The 13,054-nt window shown below is 41.9% G+C and overlaps 3 protein-coding genes across 4 annotated transcripts; 1 reads left to right on the top strand and 2 right to left on the bottom strand.

The window, feature by feature from the left end:
- Nucleotides 1-507: 507 nt before the first annotated feature.
- cib1 (calcium and integrin binding 1) lies at nucleotides 508-2,352 on the top strand. Its single transcript, XM_022754352.1, has 7 exons — nucleotides 508-649; nucleotides 1,037-1,071; nucleotides 1,178-1,277; nucleotides 1,439-1,592; nucleotides 1,681-1,799; nucleotides 1,953-2,041; nucleotides 2,136-2,352. Exons 1-7 carry the CDS (start codon nucleotides 599-601, stop codon nucleotides 2,155-2,157), a joined length of 570 nt encoding a protein of 189 aa, XP_022610073.1. The 5' UTR covers nucleotides 508-598; the 3' UTR covers nucleotides 2,158-2,352.
- Nucleotides 2,353-2,377: 25 nt separating this feature from the next.
- On the bottom strand, nucleotides 2,378-4,747 carry rccd1 (RCC1 domain containing 1). 2 transcript variants are annotated; one of them, XM_022754350.1, is made up of 8 exons: nucleotides 4,463-4,747; nucleotides 4,160-4,375; nucleotides 3,890-4,055; nucleotides 3,686-3,807; nucleotides 3,491-3,595; nucleotides 3,007-3,177; nucleotides 2,878-2,907; nucleotides 2,378-2,698 (listed from the first exon to the last, which is right to left on the bottom strand). In XM_022754350.1, the coding sequence occupies exons 1-8, from the start codon at nucleotides 4,701-4,703 to the stop codon at nucleotides 2,541-2,543; spliced, it is 1,209 nt and encodes a 402-aa protein (XP_022610071.1). In that variant the 5' UTR covers nucleotides 4,704-4,747; the 3' UTR covers nucleotides 2,378-2,540. The 2 variants fall into 2 exon arrangements, with proteins under 2 accessions (XP_022610071.1, XP_022610072.1); XM_022754351.1 differs by having other exon boundaries at nucleotides 4,505-4,747.
- A 149-nt stretch (nucleotides 4,748-4,896) lies between these two features.
- Nucleotides 4,897-11,610, bottom strand: unc45a (unc-45 myosin chaperone A). Its single transcript, XM_022754349.1, has 19 exons — nucleotides 11,468-11,610; nucleotides 11,189-11,381; nucleotides 10,419-10,594; nucleotides 10,213-10,302; nucleotides 9,909-10,076; nucleotides 9,459-9,627; nucleotides 9,146-9,316; nucleotides 8,712-8,883; nucleotides 8,310-8,610; nucleotides 8,135-8,229; nucleotides 7,835-7,976; nucleotides 7,520-7,660; nucleotides 7,304-7,431; nucleotides 7,159-7,225; nucleotides 6,951-7,064; nucleotides 6,752-6,867; nucleotides 6,042-6,159; nucleotides 5,796-5,951; nucleotides 4,897-5,672 (listed from the first exon to the last, which is right to left on the bottom strand). The coding sequence occupies exons 1-19, from the start codon at nucleotides 11,489-11,491 to the stop codon at nucleotides 5,385-5,387; spliced, it is 2,829 nt and encodes a 942-aa protein (XP_022610070.1). The 5' UTR covers nucleotides 11,492-11,610; the 3' UTR covers nucleotides 4,897-5,384.
- Nucleotides 11,611-13,054: the final 1,444 nt, after the last annotated feature.

The raw sequence follows: 13,054 nt of genomic DNA, 5'->3' as shown, positions 1-13,054 counted from the left end.
TAATTTTTCATACTTCTCTCTTATCTTTACTTTTGTTGTGCAATATTAGCTAATGCTATCCTTTCAGAGATTGGAAATCCCATTTGAACTCATAGACATGACAAGCAGCTCAGAAGCCAAAAAAGGTAAAAACCACTGTTTAATCCTTTAGAAATGTGTTGTATTTTATAAGGTTGTCAGATGATTTTTTTTAAATGTAAAATCTGAAAAGCCGTTAGTAACTACAGCTGTGAAATACTGTAAACGTAGTGGAGTAAAAAGTAGGACAATGTTGCTCTTTGACAAGACGGTGGAGTAGAAGTAGTCTATAAAGTACTAGCAAACAATAGAAATATTCAGTTAAGTACGCTACATAAAGTAATCAGTAATGTACTATGTTACTCTATTAGTTACTATATGTCACCAGCTGGCTACTGTTGACCTGTCAGTATAGCAGCTGTTTACAAGTACGTCACTATAGAAACCATTACGTAGCTAGTACAGGAAATAGAATGCTTTAAGCAGAAACCGGAAGTAAGCGATTTTAAAGCAACAAGTTGTCCAGCAGTAGTAGTATTTGTAACAACAAAAAGTACATCTTTAAGTCGAAAATTCCAATATGGGAACTACGGCAAGTCAACTTGGGAAGGATTTGCTCTCAGAATATCAAGTAAGTGTCCAAAGCAAAGTCCCCCAAAGCAGGTATTACATCGCTGCAGACGTTAACCGAGTGGCTAAAGTTGTGAATAGTTGTTTCACGCACCGTAAAAACCGAGGATAACGCAATATCTATCCGACCCTAAAGTGTTAAGGAAAAGAAAACTATTTAAGTCTTGTCAGAGGGACAGGGTGATTTATTTTCGGTCTGTTGTAGTATTTATTTTAAACTAAATATAACGTTGATGTCACGCTGATTAAGACTATGGAAGCTAATGTTGTTGCTAATGTCAGTTAGTTAGATCATGGATGCATTATAGGAAATCAGACTCATAAAAGTATTCTAGTGTGGTGCGAAAAGCACTGTTACCATTCTAATAATGCTAATTTTATCTTTTAGGAACTGACATTCTTGACAAAACAAGAAATTCTTCTGTAAGTGATGAACTGCATGCTACATTACAATCATGTTTAAAAAAAATATTTAATCTGTCACTGATTGTTGAAATGCACAATAAAGTTGTGGCTTCCTTTTTTTCAGGGCTCACAAGAGATTCACTGAACTGCTCACAAAAGATGAGAAAGACCTTCCAAATACCAGAGTACCAATGGAGAGGATTCTTACTCTGCCAGAACTCAAGGTAAAATAACATTTAAGTTAAATGGGAATTGTGGTGTTATGCGGATTGCTTAGTGGTTATTATCATTAACTAAGTGTCCTGTCCTGTGCTTTGTGTTATGTGGAGGAAGTACTTCAAGTACTGATAAACTGTACTGACCCTTGTACTTGTTCCTGTCCCAGTCCAACCCATTCAGGAGAAGAATCTGCCATGTATTCTCAACATGTGAACAGAAAGATGGAAGCCTCACGTTTGAGGACTTTCTGGATCTTTTGAGTGCCTTCAGTGACTCTGCTACTCTGGAAATCAAATCCCACTATGCATTCCGTATATTTGGTAAATAAATTGATTAAAAAGAGTTGATTATGAATAATACATTACAGGCTATGAATCTGTATAAGAAGCATATTCATGTTTATTTTAGACTTTGACGATGATGGAACCCTTGACAGCGGAGATCTGGAGAAGCTGGTTAACTGTCTGACTGGGGAGACAGATGACACAAGACTAACTGTAGAGGAAATGCGACAGCTCATCAGCAATGTGAGTTCACTGAGTTTTTCCTCTTTGAAGATGCATGGAGGCACCCTAGATATTTGTAACAGCCAGTGGATGCATGTCCACTGGCTGTGTTACACATCAGTAACACTGATGTGTCACTGGGCCTAACAGTTCTTCCCTGTGTATGTTTTTTAGATTCTTGAAGAGTCAGACATTGACAAGGATGGAACCGTGAACCTCTCAGAGTTTCAGCATGTCATCTCAAGATCACCTGATTTTGTCAGGTAAGTAAAAATCTGATTATTATTACCAATATGTGTTTGACACGACACAATTTTGTTCACTTAACTGCAACTTTATATTTTCATTTCTCCATAGTTCTTTCAAGATTGTGCTGTGAAGACCTCTAGTGGGCTGTGGAAATGCATCACCCTTTAATTCTGATATTATAGTGTTTCATTTTTGATTAGAGAAATTTTCAATATTTGCCTTAAATTATATTTACCTGTGGATTTTATCACCTTAACTGTTTTTATGTATTGTCTTTGAAATTAAATAACTCTTGTGATTTTTATTTTTAAATATATGTAAGGAAAATAAAAAAATGTTTTCAAAAAGTACTTAATTACCAAAGTTTTTTTTATAGACATACAAACAAATAACTTAGATATATTACAAAATATATTAAATCCAAAGTCTCCATGCATTTGTTGTTATAATCTACACTTCCTGATATGCTATCCAAAGTCCACTGTTCATGTTTATCAGGGGAATTTCATATTTTTAAGAGCAAGCTACTTCCTCCTTGACGACAGCAGCAAAAGTGTTCCATGTCCCACACACTACGTCAACTACACGCATCTGCTGCTTCCTGAAGTACTCCACACGCTGAGGCTCATCTGAACTGATTAAAGTGTGATGTCCAAGTTGGCCGTATTCACCTGAAATGGTAATAGGAGGAAAGATGGACAGGGGAAATTTAACTTGTACTGACCATGTCTTTTCATTACATCATAATTTGATTGGTGCTGCTACTGGGTGTGTTTTTATTTAAACGTAACATATTTGTAATTGAGTAAAATGTATTTAGATGTCAGCTTAGCTTCAGATTCAAACTTACCCCAGCCCCAAGTGTAGAGGTCACCTGTCGCTGAAATCAGAAAATATGATAGGAAAAGGTGACCATGACGCTGACTTGTCACAGAATGTAAATCAATATTATACACCAGTGACAAAAGATGGTCCTTACTTGTTACAGCAGCTGTGTGGCGGGAGCCACAGCTGACTGTACTGATTTCACATGACGGAGTGACATCCAGTAGAGCCGGGAACGCCTGGATCGATATGAATACCTCTTCCTGTTTCTCTCCCTCTTGTGGCTCTTCACCATGAGATGAGCTGGCATCTTGGCACAATGCTCCTGTTCAGTACAGTCAATGTAACTGAGCTTTTACTGCTGAAGATTTTACTCATGAGTGGCTACTACAAGCAACATATATGATATTATACTTGAGTTATAGGGATGGTTCATTTATAAATGCTAAAGCTTTTCCCATACCTGATATGCTATACATTAAATGGTCTATTTTTGCATAGGACATGAGATATCAGCTGTAGCTTATCCCAGTGTAGTGACAGTTGATGGCATTTAGTTTATGATGCTCAAAGTCAAAATCAGTTTGAAGAACTCTAAAGTGATGTCTCTTTCAAATATAATGAATCCACCATCAAACCTGCTTGTTGGCTACTTTGCTGCTGAGCTGCTTTCCTCAGACCTCGTGATGGAAGTCCAAGCTGGCCACTCTCGTTCCAACCCCACACATAAAGGTCACCCCCATCTGTGAAGAAAAGGTCATTAAGACTTTTTTTTCTCTCAAGTTGAGGGGGTGAAACCCTTTTCACTGCCAACATCTTTATACAACATTTACCACTAATGCAGACAGAGTGCCAGCCTCCTGTAGCAACGCAGCTCATGGGCATTCCCCAAAGTGCCTCCACCGCCTTGGGCTCCTCCTCAGATGTGAGGCCTCCGTGCCCCAACTGACCATGACTATCAAATAAACAGACAATACTCATTAAGGTGCAATTGCTCAGATTCCTAATAAAAACAAACACATGAGTGTTAGCTCTACCTGCCCAGTCCCCAGGTGTACACAGCTCCTGTGGCACAGAGAAGGATGGCATGCTCTGCTCCCAGGGCCAGACTCTTGGCCTTCAGGTCTGGTGCTAAGGGGCGGTAGAGGGGAGGTTTTGTGGCTATGTAACCCCCAGGGACCAATGGGAGATTCAGTAGGGGTCCTGGAGTAAGAAAGCAGCAAGAAGTACACTGTTGAGACTCTAACATGTCATGCAGAATGATTCTGATGTCTGCCAGCCAAATCAGATATTAAAATACACATAACCAGAGCTCTGTGGTTGGGTTTTTATTTCCATGCCCCATGATGGAGTCTTCTCTTTATTCCGGAGGTCCCAGGTCTCAATCCTGTCTGGGAAAGCAAGGGTCAAATACAATTCACTGATGACAGCATCTGTACAGCCGCGGCTGTCTATCACTGAGACTCCACAGGACTCCTTGGAGGTGGCTGCCTCGAAACCTGCCACACACACACAGCTGTCACCTATCAAAGAGAGCAAAATGATACATGAGTTAAGAGTGTGGTATTGTAGACGCCTTTTATTTGTGTCAAATAATAAGAGTGTCTGACCACGGCTTGCACAGTTGCTTTGAGAAGTTGTCTTCGACTCACCGATCAAATGCAAAGATGCTCTTCGACTCCAACATGCTTTGATTTGACTGATCTGCGAGCAGCAGCCACTTCTGCCCGAGAGCTCTGTTGGACTGTTCACTTTGACTTCATTGGCGACGTCTCTACCTGCTACTTTCACTGATTTTTCATGGACACATATCTGTCCAAATGCGTTGAAGCCAAATCCGAACCACCGCATTGAAAACGCTTTATTTCTGATGACTTCTCATAGAAACGCTGCTGAGCCGCGCAACGCAGTTGTCCGCAAAGTTTGAACACTCATGACTGTGGAACCGGGATGTGCTGCGCATGCGCTCCCATAATGCTGCAAAATTGAACACTACGCCCATGCGTTGGAGATGGGTATACTCAGCAGAGAGAAGACTACACAGTTCAAGTACAGAGATTTATTTTTAAAACACAGTTAAAGCACTGGGAATGTAGTGAGGTAATCACGCATTGTTTTTAAACACAGCACACAATTAGCGGAATTATATTAACGAAATGTTTTGGTTTTTAAAGGTCAAACGTAATTACAAAAAAGATAAAGTAGTGTGAACAATGTAAAATTATGCCTAAATATATTTTGGGAATAACAATTACACAAGTAAAAATTACAATCTCTAAAGAATGTATAAAATAGTTTGCTGGATGTGCATGAATGAAAATACAATGAAAATGAATACAAACAGTGGAACTAAATTCCTAAATTTCTTATTGCTTTTAACCATTTTTGGTTAAGACAAGAGTAATCGGCGTCTACCCATTCAGACCAAAAAACTGATTTCCTGTAAAAGTTAAATGACTTCACTGGTCCCACATAATACTCAAAGCACTTTAACATTGCCAGGAGGCACATTCACACACAGCAGCTGTGTTTTCAGGGTTCAGTTCCTTTGCCCTTTTCCCTCCCTTCCCTGTTTCTGATGATGCCGTACTCCACGGCCTTTTCCAGACAGTTCTGAGCCGTTTTTGAGACCGGCTCTGGCGTGCCCTCTCCTCCCTTCGCCAGGACAGACAGGATCTCCAGAGCTTCACTCTCCATGAGCATCTCAGCCAGGCTCTTCTCCGCCTGCATCATGTTCTGAACGATGACCACTCCACGATGACGTAGGTCAGATAGTTCACTGAGCAGCAGCGTCTGTACGATCTCTAGCCAGTGGGTTGTCTGAGAAGAGATGACAGTGGGGAGTCATGTGAGCCAAAATATGAAACTAAGGCACTGTCATATATCACAGTGCTGACTTGCTGGAGGTGTGGGGACGCTGAGCTGCTGCAGTGGTGTGCTTACCGTTCCGGGGATGCGTGCGCAGAGCTCAGGCTGCTCAGCGGTCAACATGGCCAGGGTTCCTGCAGCAGCTTTCCGCAGCCTCTCATCCTCCTCTCCGCTGTAGAGCACGAGCAGCTTCAGCCGGTCGTTCCCTGTTGCTAGGTACAGCTTCTGCACCTGAGAACACACCAAATCACCCACTGCTGTTAGTTCAACTTTTTAACAAATTTGTGCCAAAGAATCTAGGATTAATAATGTGTGTCTTACCTCTGTGCTTAAAACCAAATTACACATGCACTCCGTGGCAGAAGCTCGGACCAGGTCGTGCTCCTCAAACATGTAGCCTTCAATTTTTGCCACGGCGTTCTCTTTTATGATCTTTTGTCTGTGAAACAATATACTTTATCACTATATGCAGATACACTACTAACTAATATAAAATTGTGATGTCAGAATGAGAAGTACATTACGAAATAAAGTCAAGACTTAAGAGAGTCAAGTTTTGAGCTGATGAAATCCAAGAGCAATCAAAATGAATATGCCAGCGTCAGGCATAGTCACATACCTTAATTACTATGTGTAAGCTCTCAGCATGCAGAGATGTGAAAGAATTTTCATATTAACTTGCAATTTGCTTGTCAAGCCATTTAACTGGACTTAAAGGAGCTCAGACTTGGCTTGGGACTTGCACTGTAAAAGCTGAGGCACTTTCCCCAAAGGACTTGAAATCAGCACTGGTAAATATGTTTTGATGGCATTTCAATTTCTAGGAGCCAAACTAGGATCCTGTGTGTTTAGAAGTTAAAATGGCACAAATCTGTACCTTTTTTCTGGGGGGGGGGGAGTAATTCTGCTAAATTGTGGGGAAAGAATACAACAGAAGATTGGATTTGCAAATATCTGTTATCATGCTCCCTTTACAACTGACTGTGTTTTGCATGTATATTCTTAGGATAGATTTCCCCCTAGTGGCCAACCTGAGTCTATCACTGATGCCAGCCAGGTTCGTGAGAGCCATGAGTGCCTCAAAGTTCTGCAGCAGGGTGCATTCAAGACTTAGAAGACTGACGAGTGGGCGGACCACCTCATAGATCTAAAAACATAAAAGAGAGAAGGTTAAACAAGACAGACTTTTTACATTTTTAACTGAGGAGGCCGATTACAGATTCTCCTCACCCTCTCTCCTGGAAAGGCAATCTCTGGGTTAGACGTGATGGTTATTTTTGCCAGAGCTTGTGCCGCTTTGATTTTCCCTACATCTGTGTTGTCAGATGCCAATGGGATCAGAGCCTGTGGAGAAAACATACAGCATGTGAACCTCCGAAGGCAAAGTATTCAGATTAGTGCGCAGGCTAAACTTAGCATATTTATTGTGGTGCTCTACCTTTCCTCCACCCTGTGCCACCACTGTGCCTCTGTCTTCCTGCCGTTCCACCAAAGCCAAGAACACCCTGCCGTGAGAAATGGCATTAAGAGAAAATCTACAGAGAGAACAGCGAGTGGAAAAGACTTACTGCCATTTTGCCTACCTGGCAATACAATCTCTACAAGCCTCTGTGAGAGCTGGACTTTCATGTTTGACCATACACACCAACGCAGACACTACACCAGCCTCCAGCAGCTTCACCAACCTTTTCTCCACATAGGAAGGTGCATCCTGACACATAAAAAGACAGACGGGTTCACGTAAAACAGGCAGTCTTTAAAGAAAAGGATGCATGTAATATAACTTTTAAGAACAGTACCTTGGGGTGCTCCTCAGGTACATGCTGCTTTGCATATTTGGCCAGCTCCACCATCTGAGGATCCGGCTTCTCCACTTCGTAGCTGTTGGTGCAATTGACTAATGTGGAGCCCACAGCAAAGAGCACTGTCTTATCCTCAGACTGTAGGAACATGCAGAAAAACAAGTTAATGTCACTAGTTAAAAAAAAAAAAAAAGTTGATTGTCACGCTGGTGAAAATAAATACCAGAGTTATCAAGAACCTTTTATGAGAGGAATCTGACTTTATAATTGCCTTCTACTGTCCATGAGTCACAAGTATTATAACAATCCAACCTTTGCTAGTTCAAACATGGCCAGCAGAGCACTCTTGTCTTCCACTAAGTCCTCCTTCACATCAGCATCAAAGGTGAGGTAGGCGAGACCTTCTACGGACCACCGGCGGGAGGTTGGGGGCAGAGATTCATTACACAGCCACCTAACAGAGAAAGAAATACAGCTTGCATCTTATTTTAAAACCCAAGAATCAACTCCTCATCTGTCGTTTTTAGGCATGTTATGCAACAATGTGGACCAGGCATGAAACATTTCTCTTAATCTATAACCAGGTTCAAAATTCAACACAAACACACATACTTCCTGCACTGCTTGGCAAGCTTCAGCGTGGATCCCTCTGCAAACTGCTTCATGCTGAAATCAGTCCCTCCTGCTGATCCCAGCTTGCACAAACCCTGTGTAATAAACCACAGGAAAGAATTAATTGTATCTTTCTTTAGTAATGATCCTTTCTCTAACTGTCTGCAGTACTTACCACTAGGGCTCTCACACGTATCCTGTCATTCTCACTCTTCTTGTAGAGGTCTTTCAGAAGTGCCACTCCGTTGGCTGTGATGAAGGAGGCTCTCTTGGCCTTGCCTGCAGCATGGATAAGAGCCTCCACTGCTACTTGCTGGTGAGTAACATCCTCAGACGCACACAGAGAGATCACAGCGTCCATCATTCCTGACATCTCCAGAGCTCTGTTACCCACGTCGCTCGGTCCTTGGAGGAGTACCGATACTGTCTGGATGGCTCGTAGCTTGGCATCTAAGCTAGACCGGCTAAAGTGTTGCCTACCCAGAAAAATATCAGGTTAGGAGAATTTGTCATAGAATACATTTGTTGGTTTATGTAACAGACAAGTTAATAACACAATCTTTGCTGGTAAACTCACTGAACATATTCTTCACATAGTTTGTTGAAGTTCTCCCTCTCGTTGTCACTCTTTAGGTCATCGTAGAGTTTGCTAAGCAAGACAGAGCAGCTCATGTGGGAGTTATCTGTAAGAGGTGGTCCTTCTGAGAGCTCAGGGACTGTCCCAGCCACCTCCAGGATTTTCCTCAGTCCTGCAGAAAGACAAAGACGTCATTAATCTGGCTGCAGCAATGCCAGATAAAACTAGTGACTGAATGTCTGGAATGGGTTTGAAATAGCTGAAGCCATGGCACTGAAAACATAGATTAAACACTTCTACTCCTTGTCAGGGTAGTCCAACTATACTGAAAAACTGAAACTGGGTATATTTGACAGAGGGTCTATGGCTATTTTGTTTCCATGAAAGCATAACGGTAAAAGAATTATTTGATTACATGCAGGTGCATTTCATACCTTGGTCTATCACCCATAACGTAAGGGAGTTGTCAGGGTTCTTCAAGGACTTGCGGGGTACTTGTTTGACCAAGAGGTTGATGGCACTGTCTCTGCCCGGTCCTGACACATTAGCTGCTGGCATCATTCCCAAGAGATGCCGCAACATTGAGCGTAGCTCCTTGGAGGGCTCTGTGTCAAATTCACACAATCAATTACCCTTGAAAGTACAGGACAGGCAGCTGATACACACAAAAAAGCATTTGTTACACTGTCAGTCAACTTTCATGTGTAGCCAGCTCCAAATATGAACATGATCAGAGTCCAAACTCACCAGGAAGTATGGCTTCATCTTTCCCTCTGATCTCTTTTTTCATGCTCTCCGTCAAAGCCTCAAACATCACCTGCAGCAGGTGGCAGGCAGCCAGCGACACAGTGGAGGCTCCTGATCCCATTACTGTGCACAGCTGCTCCATTCCAAGCTCATTCACTATAGCCATAGTCTGGGAATAAAATAAAGACTTCAGCACTAAAAAGTGTTACTAGCATGGTGGATACAGCCTCCTGACAGATTAAACACTTCTACATGGATGTAGATATAGTATATACCAACAAAATTAAAAGGAACAAAGGGTACAAATAAGAGAGGTATCACTATGGATATACCTCCTGTTTTATCTGTGTTCCAAGGAGTGAAATACAAGTTTACATCACTGTAAAAAAAAAAAAAAAAGACCTTAAAGATGATGCAATGAATATCTTTAGAAGAAATTATTACACTTACTCTGGACTGATGCCCCGTGCACAAACCAACCAGAGTCCTCAGAGCAGAAAGGACCACGTCCTCCTGCTTTGACAGAAGTAGTCTCTGAATCAGCTTCACTCCATCGTTACGGAAGATCTGCTCCGCTCCTGCCTCTTCTCGAGATAACACCACTAGATTTTGAGCTGCCTGAAATTGATTAATGGACTACATTAATTTAGTGCAATGCAGCTTCATAGATGGATCAAGATGAATGAAGAAAAATCAAAACACTTAAAGAGAAAATTACTAAAAATACATTAGGACTCCTCTGCACCACCCTTACCTTCTGTCGATCTGAGTCTTTTGCAGAGGCATCTAAGAGGAGGGAGAACATCTGCTGCACACGAGCATCTGTGGAGTTTAGTTGTGCCGACTACAGGATTAAGAGAAAAAAGCCTAATTAGCAACTGTTCCTCCAGAGTTAGCTTTCAAATACATGACCAAATCTCCATGTCCCTTCATCCATTTTTTTTTAAAACATCACATCACCTTCTGATGGATTTGTGCTCCTAGCTGTCTGAGCAGATCCTGGAAGGCTTTGTTTTTGGGCTCCAGCTGAGCACACCTCTGAGCATCCAGAAAGGCCTGGTCAAGCCGACCAAGTTTCTGAAAAGACTGAGCTCTCCGGAACCTGGCTTTCACATCACCCGGGTCAGTATCAAGAGCTGAAAAGAGTGGCAAATATGACATTCGATACATAACTGTGTACGTCCATAAATCCTCAGCCAATTAAAGGGTCAGTTCATGTAACACTACCCAGAGCTGTAGAAAGATATATTATCTCTCACCTACGGAAATATAGTAGTTGTGAATACTTCCTTTCATCAGGACAGTTAGTGTGTATACCTCTGTAGAAATTGTTTCTCAATGACTGTTTACATCTGGGTCTGTATAATGTATTGTCTGTCCGTCTATCTACTGTATTATCATGAGCATCTCTGACAATCATATTTGCAAACAGCTGCTTCATGTTCTAATTTTCTACTCTTTGGCACTTAAAGCACTACAAACCAATTCAGGATCCTGGTCTGGGGGTGAGGGGCTATAGCCCATATTACGTGCAGGCCTTAGCAAGTCACAGGGAACTATGATGAATAGATAGATTGCAAAGTGCAAACCAAGTAAAACTAGGCTTTACCGCGTGCTCAGGTGCGCCGTCCCTTCACTTTAACCTAAGAATTCCTGTGTACCATCATGAAAAATATATGGTTTTACTCAATTATGAACTCCACAATATCCGCTGCAGTGATGTGTCCCACCTTTGGAGGCATCAGCCTCTGCCTTGCTGAACTCCTCCAGTTTAAGGTAGCAGGCAGATCGGTTGCGGTACAGAACAGCGCTTTCTGCTTGGCTGTCACTCAGCTTCAGTGCTTTGGTGTAACAGCGGACAGCGCCCTGTGTGTCTCCTGCCTTGAAAAGGGTGTTCCCCTCTTCCTTCAGGGCTGCAGGGTCCTGAGTTAAAGAGAAGAAGTTGGCAACAACGATGGATGAAATCTGCTAAGCTAAAACGGCAAAGCAGCTAGCTGTTGCTACCTTACCTTTTCTTTTTCACTCACACTCATCTTCGATGTGCTACACACAATTCAGCGTTACTTAGAATGGTGAATATGAAGTTTAGTTTTCCTCTACTAGGTCACAAACACAGCTAACTTCAGCCAAACATGTTACATCTTACGAAGCTTCCGGGTGTCCGAAGCACGTTGAGGACGTTTACGCATCAGCCCCGCCCCCTTCCCCTCACGCTACATTACCATAAAAGGAGGGGAGCAGCCGAGCATCTCGGTCTGCATCTCTGCTTTATTTGGTTACATTTTCATTGTGTGCTGCTCCTCACTCCAAACAGACAGGGTTTCGTCAAGCTACCTTTGCAGTAAAAGAAGAGGGGTTAGGAAAGCCAGCCATTAAAAGGTTCTCATACATGCTCTCAGCTGCGAGACATATTTAATGTTACAGGTGGTCTAAATGCTTAGTGTTGGATAGTTTAAACCTCTGCAAAGCATATTCTATGAGCATATCATAATTAAAAAAAGAAAAACACCTATTACAGCTTTACCCAGTATTTTAGAAATACAAAGGTTGTGAGGTTAAATTCCCCCACCTGCCAAGTTTTAGTTATAGTCCTATAACCTGCAAATGTGATCTTCCAGCAGAGCAGGGTTCTTCAGAGAAAGTGAAAGAATATATTTTGACTGGTCACAGTAGGAACTGAAAAATTAATTAATGATGGCTGAATTCCATTTAGATGCTTCAGTTTCAGGCTAAAGGTATTTTGCATGCTGACTCACTGTCACGCTGTCGTGACTCACTGGGACACTTAATGGAATGGAGCCATCGTTATGTTATCAGTAACACCGGTGCCTTTCCTGATATGAAAAGTCAAAATGTCAGTAGAAACATACAAGAGCAACATACAACAACTGATGTCAAACTATTATAAGCAGAGGTAATCAGTTGAACACATCAAAACAAAATCTATATAATTAATATTAATTTATGTATGTTTAACTTTATGCAACAGAGTAACTACGTTGCAACAGCTGTCTGACAAATACAGCGAAGCAAAAACCACAATAATTCCCACTGAAATGCAGTACAGTAAAAAATAAATGGTCACACAAAATGGAGACACTCAGATCAAAAATGTTTTCATTTCTGTCATTCTTTGGAGCAAAGGTAAAAATGGGACATTGCATTTTGACTCTTGGCATATGAGTTAAAAATTAAATACACATACAATACTACAAGATTGCACATATATATGTTTACATATATATTATATACCTGGCACAACCACTTTGTCTCTGCATTACAGTGTATTTACAGCTGAAACCCACAAAAGGAAGTGTTCTGGTATTCCTCCATCAAGTCCCTTGGGGGCTTTCCTTTACCAGGACGGCCAAGCACCATTGTTGTGTGTCCTCTGTTGCCGGGGAGACAAGGTGCGTCCCTGTGGGCCTCATGCTCAAGGCTCAGGTTCACCTGTGAAGACTCTCACATTACCATGGTAGCTTTCTGCCTTTAGAAGACTATCCGGCATGGACAGTTGGTTTGTGTCTCCTCAGGGCTGGGCTTGCTGTGAGACCTCATACATAACAGATCCACAGGAGATCCACAGGGCTCAGTGA

This window comes from Seriola dumerili, unplaced genomic scaffold (genome assembly GCF_002260705.1).
Source record: "Seriola dumerili isolate Sdu_G_001 unplaced genomic scaffold, Sdu_1.0 BDQW01000219.1, whole genome shotgun sequence".
NCBI lineage: Eukaryota > Metazoa > Chordata > Actinopteri > Carangiformes > Carangidae > Seriola > Seriola dumerili.
The sequence above is the reverse complement of the archived record's forward strand: the minus strand, read 5'-3'. Positions and strand labels throughout refer to the sequence as shown.

Bases quoted from the DNA above. Each gene is read 5' to 3' on its own strand.
- cib1 (XM_022754352.1), top strand. From the start codon at position 599: ATGGGAACTACGGCAAGTCAACTTGGGAAGGATTTGCTCTCAGAATAT. The intron at 1,278-1,438 runs GTAAAATAACAT...TTCCTGTCCCAG, and splicing joins TTACTCTGCCAGAACTCAAG to TCCAACCCATTCAGGAGAAG. The intron at 2,042-2,135 runs GTAAGTAAAAAT...ATTTCTCCATAG, and splicing joins AGATCACCTGATTTTGTCAG to TTCTTTCAAGATTGTGCTGT.
- rccd1 (XM_022754350.1), bottom strand. From the start codon at position 4,703: ATGCGGTGGTTCGGATTTGGCTTCAACGCATTTGGACAGATATGTGTC. The intron at 2,908-3,006 runs GTAAGGACCATC...TTCTGATTTCAG, and splicing joins CCACACAGCTGCTGTAACAA to CGACAGGTGACCTCTACACT. The intron at 2,699-2,877 runs GTAAGTTTGAAT...TTACCATTTCAG, and splicing joins CCTCTACACTTGGGGCTGGG to GTGAATACGGCCAACTTGGA.
- unc45a (XM_022754349.1), bottom strand. From the start codon at position 11,491: ATGAGTGTGAGTGAAAAAGAAAAG. The intron at 9,628-9,908 runs GTAAGTGTAATA...TTTTATTCCCAG, and splicing joins GCACGGGGCATCAGTCCAGA to ACTATGGCTATAGTGAATGA. The intron at 5,952-6,041 runs GTAAGACACACA...GTGTGTTCTCAG, and splicing joins ATTTGGTTTTAAGCACAGAG to GTGCAGAAGCTGTACCTAGC.